This window comes from Lynx canadensis, chromosome D3 (genome assembly GCF_007474595.2).
Source record: "Lynx canadensis isolate LIC74 chromosome D3, mLynCan4.pri.v2, whole genome shotgun sequence".
Taxonomy (NCBI): Eukaryota; Metazoa; Chordata; class Mammalia; order Carnivora; family Felidae; genus Lynx; species Lynx canadensis.
The window spans coordinates 74,675,893-74,701,810 of NC_044314.2; the positions used below are offsets into that span (position 1 = coordinate 74,675,893).

The 25,918-nt window shown below is 47.1% G+C and overlaps 1 protein-coding gene across 4 annotated transcripts in view; it reads left to right on the top strand.

Annotated features, from left to right (window-relative positions):
- UPB1 (beta-ureidopropionase 1) overlaps window positions 1–25,699 on the top strand; it is a 92,972-nt gene extending 67,273 nt beyond the window's left edge. For all 4 annotated transcript variants that reach the window (XM_030292419.1, XM_030292423.1, XM_030292420.1 and 1 more), the window contains exons 2-10: window positions 2,971–3,142; window positions 5,174–5,261; window positions 12,164–12,258; window positions 14,614–14,775; window positions 16,619–16,788; window positions 20,598–20,679; window positions 21,686–21,728; window positions 22,999–23,153; window positions 24,725–25,699. In XM_030292419.1, the coding sequence (XP_030148279.1) occupies window positions 2,971–3,142; window positions 5,174–5,261; window positions 12,164–12,258; window positions 14,614–14,775; window positions 16,619–16,788; window positions 20,598–20,679; window positions 21,686–21,728; window positions 22,999–23,153; window positions 24,725–24,808 (1,051 nt within the window). In that variant the 3' untranslated portion in view covers window positions 24,809–25,699. The remainder of the gene's footprint in view (window positions 1–2,970; window positions 3,143–5,173; window positions 5,262–12,163; window positions 12,259–14,613; window positions 14,776–16,618; window positions 16,789–20,597; window positions 20,680–21,685; window positions 21,729–22,998; window positions 23,154–24,724) is intronic.
- The last annotated feature ends 219 nt before the right edge of the window (window positions 25,700–25,918 follow it).

The following is a 25,918-nucleotide window of genomic DNA, read 5'->3' on the forward strand; positions in this document are numbered from 1 at the left end:
GGCTCGGGACTGCCCTCATTCTAGGCCCAAGAGTGGGTGCAGAGTGGGAGGGGCCCTGGGTGGGTTTCTGGAGAACCTGCTGTTAAAGGAATTAGAAGAAATGGTGACTTTGCATGATACTCCAGAGGTGAGGAAGCAGGATGGGGGGCCCTGAGGCAGGTATCAAGGACATTGAGCAGGATAGGGACAAAATGTCAGATAGTACAGGGAAGTCTAGAAGGATGAAGACAGGTGTTTGTCTCCTGTTGCTAAAGACAACCAGAAGGCTGGTGGCAGTTTGGAGTGGGGGAGTGGGCCCCAGGGAACAGGGGGCTGAGGAAGGTGTGGGAGGTGAGGGCTTCAGGGAAGGTCCCTATGAAGGGGAGGTGAGGAGAGCAAGTGAGGTAACCAGAAGGACCTATGGAGAGTGTGCTTCCCTACTTTTTATTTTTTTTTTCTCTCTGTTATTTATTTTTTAATGGGAGAGTCTCAAATAGCTTTAATGGTGGATGTGGTAGGTCTGTAGGAGCCAGGGCGAGGTGTCCAAGCTATGAATATTGCTAAGTAAAAAAGGCAAGTAAGTGGAAGAACAGAATACACAGAAGGACACCAATGTGGGTGTCATTTAGGACACACATTTAAGAAAATATTGGAAAGATACCTAAAACATTGTTAAGAGGGGTTGCCTCTGAGGTTTGGGACAGAAGCTTAATGGTGGGATGGAGAGGGGAACTCATTTTTCACTTGATACCTTCCTTTCCCACTGTTTGATTTTTTTTCCTCCCACAAGCATGTGTTTCTTTTGTAGCAAAGCTCTAGTTTAATTATTTAAAACACTGATGGTAAAAGAGCTATTAGTGGGGAAAGATGAAGTTCCAAAAGCCAGAGGTTGCAGAGGAGGCAGGAGCTGGGCTCCCTCAGGCCATGTCTGCCCTGACCCTGGGTTGGAGAGGTAGGAGCTGGGGGAGGGGCCCAGGAGGGTATGTTGGGGCTGAGCAGGAAGTGATGGGCTTTCCTCCTTGACATTAGAGGTGAGCCCATGAGGGGCCTTAGTAGCAGGATAAGGGGTAGAAGGGCAGAAGGTCGACTCTAGGGATCAAGGGAGGGTTTGGGGCAGCACGGAGCCTCTGTGAGGTTGTGGTTCATCTGGTCTCTGCCCCCACATGAGCCATAGCTGGTCTATGTCCCACCACCTCCCTGTGCCAAGCCTTTGGTGGGCACAGTACTTGTTTATGGAATGGGGCTCGAGGGTCTGTTGGGTTCTCCAAGACTAAGTGAAGCAGGATGTGGTGATGGACCACCTGGATAACAGGAGGGTTGAGGTGACAAGACAACCGGGGAGTACTGAGAGGAGGCAGAGCCCTGAAGGTAACTCCGTGTGAGGATAGAGTGGTGTGGTCTGCACCACCCCAAGCCTAAGAGAATGATTGTCCACAGGTTGCTGGAAGGGGTGTGTGTGGCAGCATTCAACATAGTGAGAAGGCAGGAAGGCTGCATATCACAGAATAACAGGGCTCATGGTGGTGAACAGATGGGGAGAGCCAACAGCTGTGGGCAGTGGATGAGGAAGGACAGAGGCTGAGGGATATCTGTCATCCAGGTGACAGCTACAGGTGGACTTGGAAAGGTGAGACAAGATCTCTTCCATCTGTTATCTTCCTGGGATGAGACCCAGACCGAGGATGGGCCTGACAAGATGTCTCCCAAAGGATGGTCCTGCTCCCCCCACCCATGGGCCTAAGAGGAAACAGACACACAGAGCCCTTCTTCTTCTCCTGTCCCCCATGATGACTTGTCCTGGGGCTGAGGTCTACAGGAGTCCTCTCCCTGAGGGCAAGGGGACTGTGTCTGAGGCAGTCACAGTAAGGGGAGGCACGGTGTGGGCACTGCTGCTATTTCTAACCTGCTAGCAAACGGAACTCTGACTAGTTGAAAAGCAGGCTGATTGTCAGGGGCGGAACCCAACTTGGAGCTGTCAGGGCCGTCACATGGAAACCGCCTGGCAGGGGGCGGCGGCAGGGGGCTTGGGCTGACAGGGCTGTGATTTTGAAAGAAACATCTTTAAAAAAGTGATTTAAAGTAGGAGAGAAATATTATTATTAGATAATGGCTGTCAGGTTATTTTTTGATGTGTTCTCTGAGTATTTCATAACCATCTCGCCCCTAGATGGTAAGGCCTTCCTGGCCAGAGGCCATGTCCCCTGCTCTTGTGGGTTTCGCCTCAGTGCACAGCACCCAACCAGCATCAGGAGGTGTTTGCCGTTTGGCCAGTGGTCACTTAAGCTGGGAGATTTTATAAATAATCCACTTGCCTTTGTTAATAAACCACAAACCAGGGTGAGTGCCTGGGCCGTTGGTCTGGACACCTGGGCTTCACCAAGCCCACTCAGCACTGGGCATGGAATTGCCCCCAGTGGGAGCAGCAACAGGACAGGGCAGTGGGGCTCACTAGAGACTTGTAGCCCTTAGTGGTGAATGGTCACAGGACCCTCCCTCATGCTATCAGTCTCCTAAGTCCTGTTCTCAACAGCCACTTTGTCTTATCACAGCCTGCACCAGGCTCAGCACAGCCCTCTGATTCTAGTCTACACACATTTTGGAAATCCATTACCTCTCCTCTTCTGTGCTGACTGCTGAAACCAATCCCCACCCTGAGGTCAGCAGCTCTAAAACATCAACCTCTTGACCAGTCATTCTGCAGTCCCCCTCCCTGTTCCCCTGCTTTCCCAGGCCAGAAGACTACGGCACCTCCCTGGTGAAATCCATACTCAGCGTAGTATCCATTCTCCACCAGGCGGGGCCCTCCCTCCTCCTGGCCCCCATTCCAGCTTCCCACAAGTGGGCCCTTGCCCTGGGCTTCTCTCTGTGCCTTCCTGCCAAACATCCCTGCCTCCTCTCTACCAGATAGATGACTACTGGGGGGTTGGAGGTGAATTTAAATTCAGCAGACCTCATGCAAATTGTCTCCCTTCTACTTTCCTGTCCATTTAGGAAGCTCGATCTGCCCGGCAGGGCTTTTGAAGCCGCCTCTGAAGGGGACTTTGAGCTGCAAGGATATGCCTTTGAGGCAGCAAAGGAGCAACTGAGGCCACCTCGGACCATGCGTGTGGGACTTGTTCAGAACAGAACTCCCCTGCCTGCCGATGCCCCTGTGGCAAAACAGGTGCAACCTCTTTTGACCATAAATACATAAACGGAGCTGTGGCTTGCTCTGTGTTTTGAACACGTCCACAGTCCCTGGGTCACTGCAGGTCCATTGCTCACTGCAGGTCTGTAGGCACCTCGAGTGTCACCTAGATGCTTCTGCCCTGCAGCCCCCCTTCCCTGCAGCCCACATCTCTGGCTCCTCTTTCTCTTCTGGCTCCTACCCTCTCTCTGCCTGCCCCTCCACGTCCTCTCCTGTGATTGATCTGAAGTTCCATTTATCAATTGAGAGGGTGTCCTTTTGTCTGCCTCACGCTCTTTCTCTGGAATTCTGCCTCTCGGTCTCTTGCCAGAAGGGTACGTGCTGGCACACACCAGTCAGGACCTGTCTGTCCATCTGCATGTTCCTCTGCCTTGATCCTGAAAGCAGGGACTCACTGAACCCAGATGTCTGTCAGCTGATGGGGCCTCAGGGTGATGGGAATATGATACGCAATTCCTTATGACCTTACAGTTAATATAAATGTGACGGCATCTTGTATGTCCCTAAAGAAACGTGTTATCACAGACGCAGGCGATTTGTTGTATATACTTCTTCACAGCATTTCTCTAGCTGTTGAAACTTTTAAGAGTTTCTCTGCAGAGGTTTCCTGGGGATACAGCATGCCTCAGAACTCCTAGGGATTCTCAAGAAAAGGCCATTTGGATTCCAGGTCAGGTTCTGCATCATCTTTCACTCTGGTCCTTCTGTTTTTATTGAATTTAAAGATTTCTGGTTCCCTGTTCACTTTTTGTCTCTGGGTTAGCTGACTGTGAATGTGTTTCCTCAGCCATCCCAGATTGGCAGGGCCAGGGTCACTGTTCTCCCCCACAGCTCCTTGGAGCACACTTTGCACACTGTCAGCACCTAGCAAATATCCACGGAGCCTTGGTGTGCAGTCTCACAGGAGAGACCATCATAAAGAGTAGGTGCTCTCTGGTTTTCAACCTGGTTCTTCTGGTCTTTCTTGAACAAACACTTCCAGACATCTCCTGAGGGCCAGGCACTGTGCTGAGGACACCAAGAAGATGAAGACATTTTCCTCCTGCCCCTGAGGAGCCCATGGGGTGAGGGGAGTGACAGACAGTGGAGGAACACAACAGCATAGCAGGAACAGCACCACCAAAGGGACCTACCAGGGAGTGCTGAGGCACCTCTTGATGCTCAGCCCTCTGCTGGGAGAGTCACTTCTCTGTGGGTGACACATGACATGAATAACACATCCCAGGAAAATTGGGTGGAGTGGGGAAGTGCATTCTTGATGGAGGACACAGCTGGGAAATGGGATCCATTCATTTGATGACAAGATGCACACAGGAAAACGAAAATGGCAGGACAAGGCATGCCGGAAGGCTCAAGTGCAGGGTGGTAGGAAGTGGATTGTGTCCTAAGGCAGAAGGAGCAGTTAGCCCAGGGGAGGGCCAAGGTGTGCACTGGGTGTGGGCCCCTCTTGCAGTAAGTAGCAAACAAGCTTATGCACTCCTTTGAGCAACTCCTTAGGGCAGTGGGTATTCTCCCCATTCTCCAGGTAAAGAAACTGAGGCTCTGAAAGGCAGCATTAAGTGTGTGGAACCCTAGAGCCTCTGTACCTCCACCTTTTCCTGCAGATTTTGGACTTGATGAGACTAGGATATATCAGAACCTCCCCACCATACTTGTCCTCTTGCAGCTGCCTAGGTTGGGGGTTGTTCCACGTGTATGAGGATGAGTTCTAAAAATGGTCTCAACCAGGGGCACCTGGCTCAGTGGGTTAAGTGTCCAACTTTGGCTCGGTTCATGATCTCATGTTTGTGAGTTGAAGCCCCACATCAGGTTCCATGCTGACAGCGTGGACCCTACTTGGGATTCTCTCTCTCTCTCTCTCTCTCTCTCTCTCTCTCTCTCTCTCTGCCCCTCCCCTACTTGTGTGGCACACTGTCTCTCTCAAAATAAATGAATAAACTTGGGGGAAAAAAAGATCTCAACCAATAAAAGGAAATGGGTTCTAATCCTTGCTTTTTGAATTGCCAGGTCACTGCCCTTCACAGACGCATAGAAGCCATCGCAGAGGTGGCTGCAATGTGTGGAGTGAACATCATCTGTTTCCAGGAAGCATGGAGTAAGTCTGTCTTGGGGTGCTTTCTCTGTTGCCTTCAGACAATAGTGTATTATCTCCATGTCACCAAGAAGACTTCTTGATTTTTGAAAATCTCTTCTGATCTACGGAAAGATTATTTCGTCAACAATACCAGAAAGGCAGAAATCCTGGCCTCCCTCCCTCTCATGCACCCCAGTCTGTTGTCTGGTTCTGCCACTTATTCCTCCCAAATTGTTTGGAACCCATTAAGCTGTTCCTCCCTACCTTCTTTTTTTTTTCTTCTTAACATTTTTTAAAATTTATTTTTGAGAGACAGAGACAGAGCATGAGCGGGGGAGGGGCAGAGAGAGAAGGAGACACAGAATCTGAAGCAGGCTCCAGGCTCTGAGCTGTCAGCACAGAGCCCAGAGCGGGGCTCGAACCCACAAGCCATAAGATCATGACCTGAGCCAAAGTTGGATGCTTAACCGACTGAATCACCCAGGCGTCCCCTCCCTTTTTTTAAGTTTATTAATTTATTTAGAAAGAGAGAGAGCAACAAGCAGGGGAAGGCAGAGAGAGAGAGGGAGAGAGAGAGAATCCCAAGCAGGGTCTGTGCTGTCAGTGTGGAGCCAGATTCAGGGCTCAATCCCTTGAACTGTGAGATTATGACCTGAGCTGAAATCGAGAATATGAAATTTAACTGACTGAGCCACCCAGGTACCCCCTTCCCACTTTCTCACCAGTGCCCTGGTCTGAGGAGTCATCAGCTCACACCTTGGCTTCAATAATTGCCTCTAACTCGTCCACTGTGCTCTCCACTTGGGCCCCTTCTAACTGGCTCTTGACCCATTCTAGGAAAGATCTCTACAAAACTCAACTCTATACCACTTAGTCTGTTCCTTCCCCCATCTCTGTGACCCCATCTCTGCTGGGCTCTGCTCTCACCTCCCTGATCCTTCATTCCCCTCTCCCTCCACCCAGACCGCTGTAGCAGCTGCTCCCTCTGCCTGGCTTTTGTCTCCCTCTCCCTCCCCTTGCCTTTTAGACCCTATCCAACCTTCACATAGAAGCTCAGAGCCCACCTCCCCATCTAATATTACATCCAGGTTATATACTCCTGGTACCATGTACCTTTATTTTTTCTTTATCAAAGTTACACATGCTTATAATTGGGAGTCAAATGGTCTACAAGTCTGTTACCAAAAAACAGCTGTCTTCCTCCCTAGAGGCAACCACTTTCTACTCTGAGCTGGTTCTTTAGGAATCTACCTCTGTGTTTTTGCTTCTTGATTTTTCAGTTTCGCACCATCTATTAACTTCCCACTGTGGAAGAAGACAGCATTAGTTCCTCACCTCCTCTGCCCGCTCTGTTCACACATACCCTTCCTATCCTCCATCCGTTCTCTGCAAGCCATTTTCTAGACTTAGATTTCTTTCTCCGAATAACTTTCTGTTTTCCCCAGAATTTACATTGTTTTCTGCACACCTACCCCAAATTCTACCCCAGGCTTTCTTCCAGCTTCCTGAATCTGCTCAAGAGCTTTAGACACGTGAAGCTGCCTCTCGGTTCCACCTCCTCCTTTTTTTTTTTTTTTTAATTTTAAGTTTTTATTTTAAGTCCAGTTAGTTAACATACAGTGTTAGGTTAGTTTCTGGTGTAAAATATAGTGATTCAGCAGTTTCCACACATCACCCGGTGCTCATCACGACAAGTGCGCTCCTTAATCCCCGTCACCTATTTCACTCCATGTCCCCACCCTGGTTCCGTCACCTTGAAGGAACATATCCCCAGAGCCTTCTGGCTGCGCTAGTCTGATTTAGCTGGCTGCACAGCTGTCCTTCTGGTGATTTCCCTTCACCATCATGCTGGGGGGTTCCTTTGTCTTGATCTTGTGCTCTCCTATACCACATCTTCCTCTTTCTTGCTTTGCTCCCTCTTTTTGGTTGAGTAGTTTTCTGAGAAAGAACAGGAAGGAGGTAACCGTTTGGAGATCTTGCATATCTGAAAATATGTTCCTCCTACAACTTGCTTGATAGTTTGGTTGGGTGTTGAATTCTGGGTTAGAAATACTTTTCCTTCAGAAGTTTGGACACGTTGATCCATTGTCTTCTGATTTCGGGTGTTGTTGACTAGTCTAAAGCCATTTTGACTTATGACCCATTGCATTTAATCTTTATTTTTAAATTATTTTTTAATTATTATTAATTATTATTATTAATTATTAATTAATATAATTATATATAATTATTATATGTTACATAATTATATATACTTATTCTATATTATTATATATAATTATATAATTTATATAATTAATATAATTATTAATAATTATCATTAACTATTATTAATTATTTTTCTCTAGAAGTTGTAGGATATTCTCTAGTACTTTGAAGTTTCATAATGATATGCCATTGTGTGAATCTATTTTTTAATTTTTTAATGTTTTTATTATTTACTTATTTTGAGAGAGAGAGAGAGAGAGCACATAAGAAGGGGAGAGGCAGAAAGAGAGAGAATCCCAAGCAGTCTCCACACTGTCAGCCAGAGCCCAAGGTAGAGCTCAATCTCACAAACCGTGAGATTGTGACCTGAGCCAAAAATCAAGAGTTGGATGGATGTTTGACTAACTGAGCCACCCAGGTGCTACTGTGTGTACCTATTTTAATCCATTATTTTAGGAACTCAGTGGGATATTTCAGGCTAGAAATTTGGGTCCTTCAGATCTATTGTTCATTAGTGATTTTCTCCCTTTTTTCTTTCCTCTCCTGATACTCCTACTATTAGGATGTTGCAACTCTGGACTAGATCCATAATTTTCTTAAGTATTTCCTCCTGTTTTTCATCTTTGTCTTTTTGCTCAGTTTTCTGGTAGATTTTATCTGTCATTCAGCCTTTTATATGGTCTTTTGTTTCCCCTGTCATATTTTGAATTTACAAGAGTTCTTTTGGTCTGAAAGTTCCTGTTTTATGACATCCCGTTCTTATTTTATAATTACAATACTTTCTCTTATCTTTGACAATATTAGGTAGCATTTTTTTCTCCTTGCCAGTTTCCTACTTCAGATTGGTCTTTTTTCCCCCCTGATTGTATTTTAAGAATTGGGGGTTAAAAAGCTGATTGCAAGCTCTGAGTCTGTGGGAAGGGCTCCTCTCCCACTGAGCTTCATGATAGGATGACTTGGTTTAGCCGTTAGGTAATCCCTCATAGTAGTATCTTTGGGTCATTCTTTTTCAGGCTGGTCAGAGTCCCCAGAGAATATTCTTCTTATCTCCTGCCAAGAAGAGAAAGAGGATAGGGGTCCAGTGTGCTGATGTTTACTGAATCCCTCTGTTTTTGACACTCTACTCATCTGCATCTGTCCTGACTTCCCCACGGCCAGAGGCCTTCTGTTTACCTCCGAGAGTGAACCTCTAGCCCTCTGCTGGGGTGGGAGGGACACCTGCCGGCCTCGTGCAGTAGGAGGGATCTGGGCTTCTGCCTGCTTCTTAAGCAGACTTTTGACCAATTTTTGTTTGCCATTTCCCCTCCCTGCTTCCCCACCTTCAGAGCCACGTGGTACCTCTGACTCCTGAACTTTGCAGGGGTATGGGGTGGAGAGTAGGGTGTTTCCCATCCTCCTCTACTGCTGGGAGCCTGAATTTTCTAGGTCTACCACAGTATCTACCCTCATCCCTCGGCTCGCCAGCCTCCAGTGTTTTGTTGCTCTAGTCCTTCTCTCAGTGCTTCATCCTTGTGGGTTTATACATTTGAATAAATATCCCTTTCTTGTCATTTGGTGGGGCTGCAGGAAAGAGCGAAGGTGTGCATCCAGTCTGCCATCTGTACCCCAAACTTCATCTCGCTTTTCATGTTCCTCATTACTTATACTTTCACTCATTGGTACAGCACTTTTGATTTGTCTCACTCTTCCATTAGACCATAAGCTCCATGAGGTCGTTGTCTGGGTGGTGCTTATTTATTTTTCCCATTCCAATCCCCATCCCTATTTTTTTAATGTTGAAAATATTTCATTGTGGTAAAATATATACATAACATAATATTGATCACTTTACCCATCGGTAAGTGTACAACTGTGACATTAAATACATTCACAAAGTCGTATAACCATCACCACTATCTACACCCAAAACTTTTTCAATATCTCCAACAAAAACTCTGTACTCATTTAATAATGCCACTCAATCCCGTACCTCTGATAACCTCTGTTCTAACTTTCTGTCTCTGTGAATTTGATTACTCTAGGGACCTCATGTAAGTATGTGCTTTTGTGATTGGCTTATTTCACCTAGTATAATATTTTCAAGGTCCATCCGTGTTGTAGCATGTGTCAGAATGTCCTGCCTTTTTATTACTATGTAATATTCCACTGCATGGATAGACCACATTTCGTTTGTCTATTCCCCCACCTCTGTTTTATCTTTAATGAACAATCCCTGCCACATGATAGACACTAAAAATGTTCATTGGATGGTTTAACCACCTTCTTCCCTTTTTTTTGGATCTGGAAAGCTCCCACTCATCCATGCAGGCATAGCACAGACACCCCCTTCTTTGGGGGACCCTGGAAGCTCCCCTACATAGAACTGGGCACTCTGTGTTATCGTGCAGCCACACAAGGTTATAATTCAGTCCCCTCATCTGGGCTGGCAGCTCCTGAGGACAAGTCCGGGTCTAAATTTGGAGTGTTAGTTCAATAAATGGGGAACCCTCTTCCCCTCTGATTTGAAAGCTGCAGTTGAACTTTGCAGCCAGCCTCCCCCAACCTCCATTCCACATGCTTATTTGAGAGTTTGTTTACAGTGGTTGTGTAAACAGGAAAAGGGGCCATTAAAATGGAAATGGAGAAATTTGGAGAGCTTAGCAACCTGAAATGAAATCAGAAAGGGAGGTTTTATTCTCTTGGGGTATTTGAATCTCTCCTAATGTGCTGAAAGCCGAGAATAAATGGTCATTAAGGACCTTTTTTGTCATTAACAGCTTTTTGGTTGGCTTCCTTAAAATAGTTTATTCCCTCTTTCCTGAAGTCAAGCCTGGAGTGTCTTGAGTCTGGTGCCAAGGCCCCTGGGGCTGTTGCTGGCAGAATCCAGGTGGCCGAGACAGTGGTGATGCCACTGGTAGCCTCTTCACACTGGCACCATTTTAGGACCAGCCATCCTGTGACTTAAAGGAATTGGGAAGCTAATGCTTCTTTCTATTCCTTCTCTGTGAAATGAGATCTCCCCTGCTTTGCAAGGATATGAGGACCAGCTGCCTATTACTGGGCTCATAGTCCACATTTAAGAAAGGTTGGCTACAATTAGTAGCCCCAAACAGACCACACGCCCCATGCCGTGACCACTTAAGGCACTGGCCATTCACATCACACAGTTCAGAGCAATGGGAACAATAGCAAACATCTGGAAACTTCCTTTAGACTAATCCCCCTGAAAGAAATGGACCTGGCTTATTGGAAGAAGGAAGGTCTAAAGAGTACATGGAATTGGTTCAAACAAAGAATTCAATACTCTAAAACAAGAAGAAAAAGATAAAACGTCCCACTAGGAAATGGGCAAAGGGTAGGAACAAGGTTGCCTGAAGGATGAACCCAGAAAGGCCAGTGACCATGTGGCCAGGGGCTCCACCTCGCTGGTGATAAGAGAAATGCGTATTTTTAATCATGGTGCTATACCAGTTCACACCATCAGACTGGTGGACACTAAAGAGTATGGCTGAGGTTATGAGCAATGGAACACACGTAGCCTGAAATCCCTGTGCCCGTCCCCACTGTAGCCCTTGCCCTCCCCCACAAAGGCAAATATCATTTTGGACATGGTATGTGTAGTGTTCTGTGTATTGTTACTACCTATATAGGTACCTGCTGTTCGAAAAATAAAAGGCACACAAAAATCAGTTTATGAATTTAATGAAATTTCTTATTTAATTAACCCCCTGGTGGCATCTAGCCAGAGAACATGGGAATAATGCTTTTATCCTAGGGGAACATTTAGCCTATCATCCAGCAGTTCCCAGACTTCTTACAGGGTCATTAAGCAAGTGGCTTTTCTTGGTCCTGAAGAAGTGTCTCTATTCCCATGAGGAGGAATGTTTCTGTAACGTGCCCAGGATCCCAGTGCCATCCTCAGCGGCCCTCTGATAGTTTCCCCAGGGAGTCTTGGCTGTGCTTCTACCAACCCAGAGATTGGCCAGCAGTTCAGAATCTTCAGTAAAATATACACAAGATCAACTTTACCACTTTAACCATTTTTATACAGTCCAGTGGCATTAAGCACGTTCACACTGTTGTACAGCCATCCCCACCATCCATCTCCAGAACTTTGTCATCTTCCCAAACTGAAAGTTGGTCCTCCCTGCCCAGCCCCTGGCAACCACCCATTCTAATTTCTGTCTCTATGAATCCAACTGTCCCAGTCCCCCCATATAGGTGGAATCATACAGCCTCTGTCCTTTTATGACTGATTTCCCTTAGCATAATGTCTTCAAGGCTCACCCATATTATAGCATGTGTCAGAATTTCCTGTTTTTTTCAGATGGAATAACATTCCATTATATGGATATACACCAGTTTGGTTTATCCATTCATCCATCACTGGATACTTGGGTTACTTGCATCCTTCAGTTGTTGTGAATAGTGCTGCTATGAAATGGGTCTGCAGATATCTATCTGTTCAAGTACCTGAATTGTTTTCTTCCCTAATTTCTATTGTTTTAAAGACTGTCATAAAGAAAATGTAGCCCAGCCCTTTGTGTTGTTATGAAACCTAGAGGGGTCAGGGTCAGGGTCTGCCTGGGGCCCATATTCAGGGACAGGACTCAGAAGCCAGGCTGAGACAACTGGAGCCTTGTTATCTTGTGGAGAGCCTCAGCTGCTGGTCTCGAGGAGCTCCCCGTCAAAGGCCATGAGCTTTAGATATGATTCTGACTTTGTCCTCTTCACAGCTATGCCCTTTGCTTTCTGTACGAGAGAGAAGCTCCCTTGGACGGAATTTGCTGAGTCAGCAGAGGATGGACCCACCACCAGATTCTGTCAGAAGGTAGAACATTAACTGCTCCTCTGACAGCAGCTGCCAAACACGTGCAGGTCACAGAGCACAACCACAGCTGCTGGGTGTGGCCCTTTACCATGGAAAACACACCATTTGGTGCTTGTTTTGCCAGATAAGATTAGATAAGACTATTTGCTGCCCTTTTGTTAGTGTACTTTCACTTAAAATCATAGAATTTCAGAGCCAGAAGGGCCCTTAATGGCTTTTTTTAGGTGAAGGAGCCACAGCCCAGGGAGGGGTGACTTCCCATGATGGGTTCTATAGGCAGCAAGTGGCAGAGGTGGCCCTTGGGGACCAGAGATGAGGTCAAGTCCTTGTTCCAACCTCTGCTACTGACCATGCTATTTGCCTGCGTTATGGAAGCTTCTCTGTATGGCCTGTCTCATCAGTACAGAGATTGGTCTTCATTTGTCTTTATTAAAACCTTATAATGTTGTATGACCCCAGTGATATGAAATGTCCAGAATAGGCAAATGAATAGGGGCAGAAAGCACATTAGTGGTTGCCAGGGGCTGGGCGGGGAGAGGGGATGGGTAGTGACTACTAATGGGGTTTTCATTTGGGGGTGATGAAAATGTTCTAAAATTAGATTGTGGTGATGGTTGCACAACTCCGTGGATGTACCGAAAACCACCCAACAGCATACTTTAAAAGGACTAATTTTATACCATGTGAATACTATCCTAATAAAACAGTTATCACACACACACACACACACACACACACACACACACACACACAACCCCTAACACCAAAGAGGTTACGAATGATGGCATCCTTATTCTCACCTTGAACAAAGCAGTTTTTTCACTTCTCCATGTCCCATTCAGATTATATATATATATATATATATATATATATATATATATATGGGATTTTTTGAGCAGCACTGTAATCATAAGTGATTCTATCAAAATTGGGTTGCAATTCCAAACATCAGTATTTTCATGCTACTGGAAAAAATCTGTCATTCACCAGGTTGTTGATTCTGTGCTATGGATGAAAGAGGAGGGGACTGGTTAAGTGGTGACTGTAGATGACACGCTTGAACCAGGGCCAGAGGAAGAGGAAAGGGGGAGTGGGGATGAGAGCTGGTGCCAGGGACACCTGTCTGCAAGAGGGGCCCAAGACCCACAGATGCCCTTCCGTAGCTCAGAGCAGCACCTCTGCCCACTGTGCCTTTCCTCTCTCTGTCATTAAAGCCAGAGATAGTGACAGGCTGGTTAGAGTTGAGGACAAATGACCGTCTGGGGCTGCTCATCCTAATTGTCACCAGGTCCTGATGTTCTTACTTGAGACAAAAGGAATTCAGTATCAAAGAGTTTGGTTTGGTTTGACTTGGTTGGTTATAGATGAGAAGTATGATGAATATTCTTTTTTTTTATTGTGGTAAACAACACATAAAATATACTATCTTAGCCATTTTTAAGTATAGTTCAGTGGTGGTAAATACATTCACATTGTATGTAATGTGAAACAGATTTCCAGAACTTTTTCATCTTGTAAATCTGAAACTCTGTACCCATCAAACAACTCTTCATTCACCCCCAGCCCCTGGAAACCAACATTCTACTTGCCGTTTCTATGAATTTGACTACTTTAGATACCTCACGGAAGTGGACTCGTTCAGAATTTGTCTTTTTGTGACTGGCTTATTTCACGTAGCATAATGTCTTGAAGGCTCATCTGTGTCAAGGATGACATCAATGTCATTCATGTGATGATAGGATTTCCTTCCTTTTGAAGGCTGAATAATATTCCACCCTATGGACATAGCACATTTTTAGAAATATTTTATTTTTGAGTAATGTCTACCCAACGTGGGGCTTGAACTCACAACCCCGAGATCAAGAGTCACATGCTCTACTGAGCCAGCCAGACACCCCAGATATACCACATTTTATTTATCCATTCATCCATCAGTGGAGTCTTGGGTTGCTTCCACTTTTTGGCTCTTATGAATAGTACTGCTATAACCATTGGTGCGCAAATATCTCTTCAAGACCCTACTTTCCATTCTTCCAGATATGTAACCAGAAGTGGGACCTCTAGATCATATAGTAGCTCTATTTTTAATTTTTTGAGAAATTGCCATACTAGTTTCCACAGCTGCTGCATCATTTTACATTTCCACCAACAGTGCACAAGGACGATGATTATTCTTATTTAGCTAATAAGCTTGGGCATCAGGACAACACTGACATTCTTCCAAAGAACAAATAAAAATGATAGATAGCTCTGAACCAAGTCTAATTATTTAGTAGGATCATTTAATTCTTCAATAAAAACAACTATGACAGTTGATTTAAAAGTAGGACTCTGCTATATTCATCATTCTTCCAGCTGGCAAAGAAGCATGACATGGTGGTGGTATCCCCCATCCTGGAACGAGACAGAGAGCATGGGGACATTTTGTGGAACACAGCTGTGGTGATCTCCAATTCTGGAGCTGTCCTGGGAAAGACCAGGAAAAACCACATCCCCAGAGTGGGTGACTTCAATGAGGTGAGCCAGCGCAGCCTTTGTGGATCTTTCTGTGAGCAAAACTCTGTGTTGGATCATGTCATGTCACACAGTGCTGGAACACTGTGTGGCTGCAGTGCTCTGGGGTGTGCCGCCATTGTCCTGCATCACATGGGCGATAGGATTCTGGTGGGAGTCCTGGGTGAGTCCCAAACACCAAGCACAGAGGGGTATTTTTTTTTTCTAATATAACCTGATGTGGCTTTCTGAAATTTGTCTTTGAGGTAAGTAATATATTGATTAAAACGAAAATAAGTCATGCACAAATGTGAAATGATTCCTCAGCCCCTTTCAGGCTCTGAGCTCCTTACCCATCATAGGCTAGCCCTTGCTTGGGAGGTAGGGGGTCCTTGTCTGTAAGTCACATGAGGTCTTAGCCATGTCAATGTGTGGGATGGCAGTAGGTTAATGTGCGTGTCTGTGCACAGGGGTATTAGGTAGAGCTTTGTGCCCATGATCAAGGTATAAATCAGGGGAGCTATTTTGATGAGTTAATGCCAATTCACGGGTGGATTAGATGACGAGGGGTGGACGTTTGAAGGAGGGAAGTAAACTCCAGCTAATACCTAAGATATGAAACCTGAACTTGATCTGCGATGAATACAGTTGTTCAGAATGCAATCTCCCCAGTCCTTTGCTGCCCTCCCTAATTGCGGGAGTTCCAGCCACACTCAGACTGGTCAGGAGGACAAAGAAGGATCTATAGAGGGAGATGACATTTCCTAGGGAGAAAGAAAAACTGAGTGTTTCTCGGTAACAGCTGGAGGTGCGGGTGGGAAGACGTGCTCATCACCTGTTTACCCTGGGATTAATCTTTAGCTCCCAGCGGATAGTGAAGGGCTTGTCTCAACACACCAGGATCTACTCCAGTGTCCACCACATGTGCACATCCTGGTTGCTGCCTGACCCTGACAAATTTTGAGATTAATGGGAGGAGGCAAAATGTTCTGGAATCGTATCTGTTTGGGACCCTGACTAGTCCTCTAGCCCCCACTCAGTGCCGTCCATGAAAATGTCCCAGGGCCAGCACCCCAAGGGGGCAGAGAGGCCAGCTGGGCAAGTCACATGCCCCCTGAGGCCATGGTGGTTTTCCCCTAGCAGGTGACGGTTCCTCTGGATGAGCTTCCAGTCCCTTCTGCTCTGACATTCTTTATAGGAACATGTGGTTGGTGAAGACATTGACTAACTCATGTTAACATCAACCAAACTTTAGCCTTTAGTTGTACCACGATTGAAACCTAACTAAAGTTTATCCTTAAAATACTGTGGGAAGTTGCTTTGGGGATTTTTCTGACATGCCACAAAAGAAATTGTGGGTAAATGCTTAAGCCATGGTGGTTTCCCAGTTGTTGGCTTATAGTTATTGTGTCTGGTTTCTTCAATTAAAAAAAAAATTTTTTTTAAACATTTATTCATTTTTTGAGAGACAGAGAGAGAGAGACAGATTATGAGCAAGGGAGGGGCAGAGAGAGTCAGCTGCTTAACCAACTGAGCCACCCAGGAGCCCCTCTTAGATTAAAAAACATTTTTTTAATGTTTATTAATTTTTGAGAGAGAGAGTGTGTGTGTGTGAGCAGGGGAGGGGCAGAGAAAGAGGAAGACACAGAATCTGAAGCAGGCTCCAGGCTCTGAGCTATCAGCACAGAACCTGACACGGGGCTCAAACCCACGGACCATGAAATCATGACCTGAGCTAAAGTCAGACATGAGTCACAGCCAAGACTGTTACTTTTAGAGAACTGGAATATTTTATTTTTTCCGTCAAGTCTAAGGAAAGAGAAATCGTACAGCCCAGAGGTTTTCACATATGGCCCTTGTTTTTCAGTCAACTTACTACATGGAGGGAAACCTCGGACACCCCGTGTTCCAGACTCAGTTCGGGAGGATTGCGGTGAACATTTGCTATGGGCGGCACCACCCTCTCAACTGGCTCATGTACAGCATCAACGGGGCTGAGATCATCTTCAACCCCTCAGCCACCATCGGAGCACTCAGGTCTCTCAGCTTGCAGGATCTGGGAGGGTTCTTGGGACCTAGCGATCTTAGACCCACCGCCAGGCTGCAGGGTTCCGAGATGGGTTTAGTAAACTGTCGTGCGCAGCTGCGGCCACCAGGTTGTCTTACAAATCTGAGTATGGGATTGTGTGTTGTGTATTTACCCAACTTTTCTGTGGGAAAAAAAATTACTCAACGTCAATTAAAATTCCCCCTAAAGAGCTGCTTTGCTGTAAAATACTATTCTCTGCTATTATTCTGAACACTGAGATGGTAATAATTCCCCTCCATCCTATAATTGTCAGGATTCCAAAAAGCTCCTCTTCTAAAGTACCCAGAGCATAGTAGGTGCCTGGCCAGCATAAGCTCCCTTCCCTGTCATGGCCCCTTCTAGGGGGACTGAGGGTACCTAAGACTCTTATCTGCAACATCCAGCACATGGAAGTCAGACATCTGGATGAGAGAAGGAGCAAATGAGAGACTAAAAGCTGTGAGGGTCCTTAAGAGATCAGTTAAGTGACTCTGAAACTTGGTTTTAACCAGCAAAGGGTTTTTCTTGTAACACCTAACACGTGTTTAGGTGTCAGCCTAATCCTGAAACAGATAAATCTATTCTGATCAAGGCTGTGGGGTGGGCCCCGGCAGCCCTTGGGTTCCTGCGCAAGACCCCTGGGGCTCACTTAATAATGGCGGGCAAGCTAAGATGACCCGGCATGACTGCACTTCCTCTGCTTGTCTCTTCCCCAACGGCTGAGTATTTGGGTGGTTTCTAGTTTTGCATCATTAACAAGTACCAGAACTCTAGGAATTTATGTGCAATTATCTTTCTCCCCAACTCACTTCCTCCAAAGCAGGATTCCTGGAGCAGGAGGTGCTGGCCTTCACTCTGTGTTGTACTGGTTGCCAGTGCCCTAGCAGTGGGCCCCTGGGGGACCCATGGGGAGTGGTTGGGGCAGTTCTGGTGGGCAGCTTTGAGTTCCCTGATGGCCTATCCCTGTCACTCTTCTCTCTTGACTAAATTTTAGTCAAATTTCTTCTGAAGGTCAGAATGTGATATTTACTTTACCTTTTCTTTTGAGCATGGTGCTCTCTTCTCAAGAGCGGCATCCTTATAGCATTCCAGTTTCCACAGCAGCCCCCTCAGTGAGGCAGAGCACAAACCTAGCTGGCTCCTTCAAGTCAACTGCCCCATCCATGCACCTGAAGTTTCTCTCTGTGTCCAGGAGGGGTGCTGTTGGTCAGAAGAGAAAAATCTTGGACATCCCCTGAAGAATCTCCCTGGGGCCTCATGGCAGCTTAGTTACTATGACAGAGTCCAAGGCAGTTGTGACATAGGGTAAACTACTGGTCATCCAGCATCCAGACCTGGGCAGAACCTCTGGGCCACCTCCCGGAGCAGCCCCCTCCTGTTGGCCATGTGTAAGACATTCAGCAAGCATCATCTACCTGCAAGGGTCCCTTGAGGAACCTGAAGCCAATTCGCTGAGCATCAGTGCCTATACCGGCTCTTGGGCCAGGGCAGGCAAAGCTGTGGCCTCAGACTCGGATAGCCAGCTCCCTGACCTTACTCTGTTGAGCTTTTATTATCCCCAATTAAGCAAACAGAAGCACCCCAATGTAATATGCACATAACTATTTATGTCTCCAGCAGTCTATTAGGCTTATTAAAAATTATTGATTTTCCTTCCTCAACCAACAGTCATCCAACTCATGCCTTTCAAGGGTATGGTGAGGCTGACAGTTAAAACGGTAACACGTCCTTTGGAAAGCGGTATGTTTCATGAGCTCCTAAAATGTTCACACCCTTGACCAGATAATACGCCTAGAACCTTACCTGACAGAGTATCTAAAGGAGGAGGAAAAGGCTGAAGCCAGAGGTGAGAGAAATGTCAGACTTAGGTAAATTTCGGCCCATCTCTTCCTTGTTATTGCACAATCACTAAAAAGTCATTATGAAGATAATGCAACATCATGACAAAAGCCTGTGAGCAAAGATGTTTTCAGGCTATGGTCAGAACTCTGTAAACCTCTTTTGCCAAGAATGGGTATGGAGTGTGGAAAAATTACAACAGATGGTTTATAAGGATGGTGGGATTCTGGGTGATTTTCTTAAAATGATAAATGAGTATTTATGGAATTGATGGTGAGTGTTTTTTCAGCACCGGGCTGGGCAAATCCCCACCAGCTGCACACAAGCAATGGCTTCTGGAACCATCCATTCCTTCACTGGCATGTCCCCCCTCCCATACACACATGCTCTGTGGATTGGTGGGGTGTCCTCACTCGTTTTAGGGTCCCACAGTTATAAGCACACGATAGACTTGAAGTGTTTTTTGATGACCTGAGTCATCCTGACCCATGTGGTCATGTATGTGTGTCAGTAGGAGAGTCGCTGTTCCATCTCTTCAATGCATGTCTTTGTCACACTGTGACTGGGAATAAGGCAGATGTCCCCATACGGCTCTCCATGATTCCCGCATACCCTGGGTTCTCACGAGCCTCCATCTTCTTTCCCTTGCTTGCTTTGAGAGCCAAAGTTTTATTGCCAGCTGTGGGTTTGAGTCCTACACAGTGCACCCTCCCAGGAGAATTGCAAGAAAGATGTTTTCTGGCACTCACCCTGCAACTGTCTATTTAATTCCTGAAAATGTCATTTACGGGTGTGTTTCTATAAAAATCCTTTCTTAAAAGTTTTGTCAGCTTGGCTTAGCACCTGGGGGGGCAGGGAAGCAGCAAAATGAGTCCTCTCAATCAAGCCTGTGATTTTTTTTTTTTTTTACAGACTCGTGAAACCTCCCGAGAATTAGGCTTGTGACAAGCACCCACTCCCTCCACCTACTCCTGGTTTAAACCAGGTGCATGCTGACAGGAAGGAAGATTCCAGGGCATTTTGCTCTCAGTCACTCAGTGTTTCTAAGTGGGCATTACACCTGTCAATCCAGAATCTTAATGATGTTGTTCCTCAGACAACAGAGTGACAAGAAGGCCCACTGGATTCCATGGCACATTGTCATTGGTGGGCTGGAGAAGGACAGGGTCTTCAATTGGGACAAGGTTTTCCACCATGTCCTACCTTTGTGAATACTGGACTGAAGAAGGCCCACAGCTCAGCTGTACCTGTATGGTGCCTCCTTCCTGGGCCAGTAAGAGAACCAGGGATCCCCTGCTTAGAGTCTCAGGGTTCAGAAGAGGAAAATAGGAAGGCACTGGGAAATGTGGACAGGCTCAGGGGAGGTGACACCTGGTACAGAATCTACCCCTTCCAGTTACCCCAATTCCTTGCAGGTTTACTCTGTTTGCTTGGCCTGAAGTACCCCCTCTCTAGAGACTGCTTTGCAAGGCAACAGAGCAGGGTCGGGATTAGTGCAGCAGTCTGAGCCTTGAGCTCCCTTCTTACATTTGCCAGGTGAGGCTCTGCCCAGCACAGAATGTGAGTTCCTCACCCGACCCAAGAGGAGGGAAGGAGAGAGAGCTAGTCACAGGGCTTCTGCCACACAGCCCCCTCTAGAAGCTTTGCCTGTGTGGTCAGTCTTTACAATATCCCTTTAAGGAAGTTTCAGAAAAGGAAACTGAGGCTCAGGGCTGCTTTGTCCTGCAGCAGCCCCTCCCCAAAAGGCTGCTTGGGCTTGAGCATGGGACAAGCTGGCCTGCTTGTGGGTTTGGGGTCACCCACAGCCACAAACAGTCTCCCTGGCCATCCCCACTGCGGACCTGAGAAGGCCGACAGCCTGGCTGTCACTCAGGACCAAGCACCCTCCCAGTCTGGCTGGAAAGTCAGCCACATGGTTCCTCTTGTTTCTCTCTCACAGTGAGTCCCTGTGGCCAATTGAGGCCAGAAACGCAGCCATTGCAAATCACTGCTTCACCTGTGCTATCAACCGCGTGGGCCAGGTAAGTCCCCGAGGTCTGGCTGGTCTCCCAGATTTGGTTAACCAGGTGTGCTGGGGAGGGGACAGAGTGATAAGCTGCTAGGAAGGCTACCTGCCGAGAGGGGACCCAGCCTCTTCGGCCAGCAGAGTCCACAAGGGGAAGCAACTGTCTGCTGGCCCTGGTGGGGACATGTCACACCTCTTCTCCCTGCTCCCTCTGTGTGAAGGCCATAAATCCTAGGGTCCCGAAAGGCGGTAGACTGGCTTGGTCTGTTACTTTTAAAGATATTCCTATGTCCTTCTTCTGTTTTTGTCTGTTTTGGTTTTTAGCTGAAACCGTTTTGAATGGCTGTCACCCTGTCCCCACCACGTATCCAGTTTCGTGTTTTTCCCCATTGACCCCATGCACTGAATGACCCTGACTACAAAAACACAATGCGTTTATTACGTAATAATCTTCTTCCTATTCTTATTAATCGGATGCCAAAATCTAATCAGAGCATCTGCTCAGTCTGAGATAACCGAGGTTTCTACGTTTCTGGCAACATGAACAAACTCAGTGTTTTAATTAGCCTGTGTAACCCCATCACAGCTTGATATGCAGTTTCCATTAGGCTTTAGGGAAGATATTGAAAACCACGTGTGGACACCCCCTTACTCCCTTCATAGACCCCAAGCTGGGGCTTATTTCTCAGGTGGATACACCTCAGATGCCTTCCACAGTCCTGAGAACCACTCTGCAAAGCATCTTTTTTTTTTTTTTCCCCTCCCAGGAGATTATAAACTCCCCAGAGATGAAGTCTGAGTTTTTACCTTGCCTGTCAAATTTCCCGCTGGCCGCCTGTGTTGGCCCGATGCTGGCTACTTAGCAGGGACGTTTAATAAGCACTTGTTGATTGCCCAGTGACTACAGGCCATTCCTTCTGGCTTTAACTGTTTCTTCACAAAACGCCTCCTCAGCCCGACTTTGTGGTGGATGCGGTGGTAGTGCCACCTATAGGTTTACTTACCTTGGTTTTATTTCACAGGAGCACTTCCCGAATGAGTTTACCTCTGGAGATGGGAAGAAAGGTATGTTCTGTGAATTTCCATGGTGGCTGCAATTGAGGGGTGGGCCTCGCTGTCCCATTCTCTGTCTGCCACAGGGTCTGTGCCACAGGCCTTGTCTGCACATGTGGCATGTTGTCGGAGGCGTGCACTGCTCTCATCTTTATAGCCCACAGTGTGGGGGGAGCCTGACCATGGCTACGTTTGGATAGGCAGTCCTGGGCTTGTGACCACATCATTCCCCAGATGGAAATTGAATGGCATTGGATTGGACTCTACCCCTCCCCCAGGACTGGTATAAAATGGGCCTAAAAGATATGGGGGAGCCCTTTGTGAGCTCCCTGAAAGAGGGGGTGCTTTATCCACCCTACGCATCTCCTTCCCTCTCTTCCTTTGTCCTTGTTCATCTGCTACCATCCCCCACCCCAAGCTGCACAGCTGTCCCAGAACACTGGCATGGATTGTCTTGGGTTCCTAGAATCCACAGCTTGTTTTGATCTGAGGGCAGGTACCACCTCACCTCTACTAGAATTCCCCACCCCCTGGTCCCACCTCTCTGGCTGGAAATGTGGGAGGGAAGGGCCCACCAAGGAGGAACTACCTCAGGGTATCCCCTGATAAGGCAGAGGGGATGGAGCAGGTCTGTTTCCCAGAAAATCACTTCTTGAAAGTGTTCCAGATCCCCTCATTTGAGGCCCCAGACTTCCAGAGTCTCCAATCCCAGTTAGCTCTCTGCAGTCAGAGTCACAGAAGAGGCAGGGAAATGAAGTCTGCTGGGAATCTACTGTGTCCAAGCCCCTGCTGGGCCCTGCACTGTGCCCACCTACTCCTTACATGCCTGTGGGGTGGCTATTAGCCCACTTGTGAGGGGACCAAGGTATGGAAGGAAGTGGGTACAGTAGACAGAGCTGGCAAGGCAAGTGAGGGCAGAGCTTCCAGCTCACGTTGTTGGGCCACCACAGGAAGCAGGTCACACAGGAAGCCCTAAGAGCCATGTGACTCCTTTGGGCTGTGGGTGGCTAATGTTGGGAGTAAGGGCTAATACTTCTACAAGGGTGACCTTTAAGAATGTTCCCAGGGGCAGAGGTAAGGGCTGTGAGGGTGACTTTTGGAAAAACTTCCTTGACCTCAGGCCTGAGGAGGGACTCAGGGACTTGGGCCTCAGCATTTGGCAGATGCTGGGGAGGGTGGCACTGACCCTTTGTTTAGGATGTCACTCAATGTGCCTACCTCTCTGAAGAATCCACCATGTGCCTACACAAGCTCACAGGTTCTTTCTTTTGCTCCTTCAAAGCTCACCAGGACTTCGGCTACTTTTATGGCTCGAGCTACGTGGCAGGCCCGGACAGCAGCCGCACCCCTGGTCTCTCCCGCAATCGGGAGGGGCTGCTGGTTGCTGAGATTGACCTGAACCTCTGCCGGCAGGTAAATGACATCTGGAACTTCAAGGTGGGTCCCTGAGTCCCCTGATCTTACCCTCATCCTTCTTGAGCCCCCATCCTGCTCTCAGGGCTAGAAACCACAGCCGCTGGGTTTGCTCTCCAGAACAGCCAGATGAGACTCCAAGCTGAGTGGAGGGGCAGGTTTCTTCCTCCCAGAGCTGGTTTGTGAGGGAGGAACCACTGCATCAAGTAAGGCCCAGGCAGCAGACCCTAATAAATTCTCCTCTTGTCTGATTTAGAATCTGGGCGCCTTCAAACAAATTAATCTCAATTTCATTTGTCCGGAGAATAGAGTGGATTGGCTTCTCTAATCCTTTTTTTCCTTTCCAGGCATTTGTACTTATCACAAGATAAATGTGGGTGTCTGACTCTGCCTGTGGCCTGGCCCCATGGTCTAGGCCTTGATGGTAGAGGGAAATGGGTCATGCAAAGAAATGGCATCTTATCACAGCTGTGTGCCACCTCCTCCCCACCTTTCCCAGTCACTTTAAGCAAGCCCTTTCTGCTCCTGGGCCTTAGTATGCCCATTTGTAAAACAGAAGTCTTTACTGCAAGGTCTCAAGTGGCCTTTGAGACCTAACTTGCGTGACACCAGGGGTTATGGGAGGAGCATAAGTGCCCGCCTTCCTGGAATGGGGAGCCATTCCATGGCAGCCATGGCCCAGGACCCGGACCCCCCTGGAATACACTGTCTCATCCTGGATGCAGATGGAGTTTGCTGCATTAGTGTCCAACAGTATTCTATCAACTCAGAACCCACGCCAATGAATACATACAAATGAATGTCCTCACAGCTGAATGACTTTGCCCAGCTTCTGTGGGAAGAACCAGCTCCCCTCCATTTACCTGAGCATGGGTCCTTGGGCGTGTTCCCTGAGTCTCAGATCCCCATCAGACAAACAAGACAAACAAGGCCCACATGAACATCTCCTCTTTCCTGGGAAGGTCTCTCCCCTTCCTGGGAAGCTCAGATTAATGCTGTATTCCACACAATAAACAGAATGTTTTCTCATTAGTAACTTTTTGAACGCAAAAGCCCTCCCAAACTATGGTGATGGGCTTGAGCTCCTACTGGGACTTTGGGGAGGAGAGAGGGAGGAGATGCTGGGTAGATTCTCTAGCCCTGCCCCCACTCTCTCCCAGACCAGAGCCGGGAGGGTGCACCAGGGTGCAAATACCTGCAAACTTCACTGCTGTCTGGGGACCTGGAGCAAGTCACTCCCCTCTCTGGGCTGTGGGCTGTTCTTCTGGGGTTCTGTAAGACTGAAGGACAGCCCTCTTCCCTTCTGCCTTGGGGCAGGCCACACCTTCCGGATGACAGATCACAGAGGTCTTCCAGCAGGAGGGGCTGGAGTGCGTGAGTCCTCTGTCATCTGTCATCTTAGCTATAGCACCGGAATCAGTGCCGGGAGGTCACACAGGGGTTGTTTCTCTGTGTTACATAGTCTGAAACTATCCCCTCAACTGGCCTTCCAGACAAATTTCTGTACCGTGGCTGCCCTCTAGTGGCTAGAGGTGGTGGTGAGTAAATGAGGGATGTTTATGAAACAAGAATTTCTGCCTGTGTTTTGCTTTCAGATGACGGGCAGATATGAGATGTACGTTCGGGAACTTGCCGAAGCCATCAAACCCAACTACAGCCCCAATATTGTGAAAGAGTAGCTGGATGTCAGTCCCTGCCTACCAAGGAGGGGACCTCTGCCCCTAGCAGCTCATCAAGTACAGCAGGCTTTTACACTTTCAAGTTCTCCCTCATGATGCCCTGATAACATTGCTGTACAGATTGGTTTTAAAATGCCCAGGCAGGGAGGGTAGATTGAAGAGTGACTGCTTAATGAATATGAGGTTTCCTTCCTGGGTGATGAAATGTTTTGGGGCTACACAGAGGTGATGGTTACACTTCTAATGTACTAAATGTACATGAATGTACTAAATGCCATTGAATTGTATACTTTAAAATGGCTAATTCTGTGTTATATGAATTTTACCTAATTTTAAAAAATCCCAGGCATTGCTTGTGCAGGTTGACTTGCATTTAAACACATGGGATGCCCCAGTCCTGAGGTTCCTCACCTCCTCTGTTTAGACTGTCAGCAACCTGAGGGTAAGGGTGGGAGTGTATGTCCAAGGGAAAAGCCAAGGCTGATCCAGAGTCCTTGAATTATCGGGTGGTTGTGGGCAGGGGAGACGGTCATTAGATGTGTCCACTTGGCCAGGCTGCAGTCTCCAGATATTCAATCAGACTCTAATCTGGGTGTTGCTGTGAAGGTATTTTGTCGACGTCATTAAAGTCTGTGACCAGTTAACTAAGCAAGTGAGATTATCCTAGATAATCCTGATAGGCCTGCTTCAGTCAGTCAAAAGGCCTTCAGAGGAGAGCTGAGGCTTCCCCAGTGAAAAAGAAATTCTGCCTGTGGACAGCAGCTTCCTTCCCAGGCCTGTTTGAGTTCCAGTTTGTCCTTCCTGGTGGCCTGCCCTACAGATTTCAGACTTGTCTGTCCAGCCCCCACAATCACTTAAGTCAATGCCTTGCAATAAATCTCTTTCAATATATATGCGACTGTTTCTGCTTCTTTGGCTGGACCCTTATTGATATCGATTCTTGTACTAGAAGTGGTTCTAGAGGAACAGAGTCTTCAGGATGAGTTTTCTGCATTGGTGCTAGGTTTCCTGGAATTCTTCTCTAATTTGGTTGATTTAAAGACACTAATGACTCTATTTCCAGTAGTAAAGAGGGCAGTGGTTAGTCCATGGTATGATGTAGCAATAGAG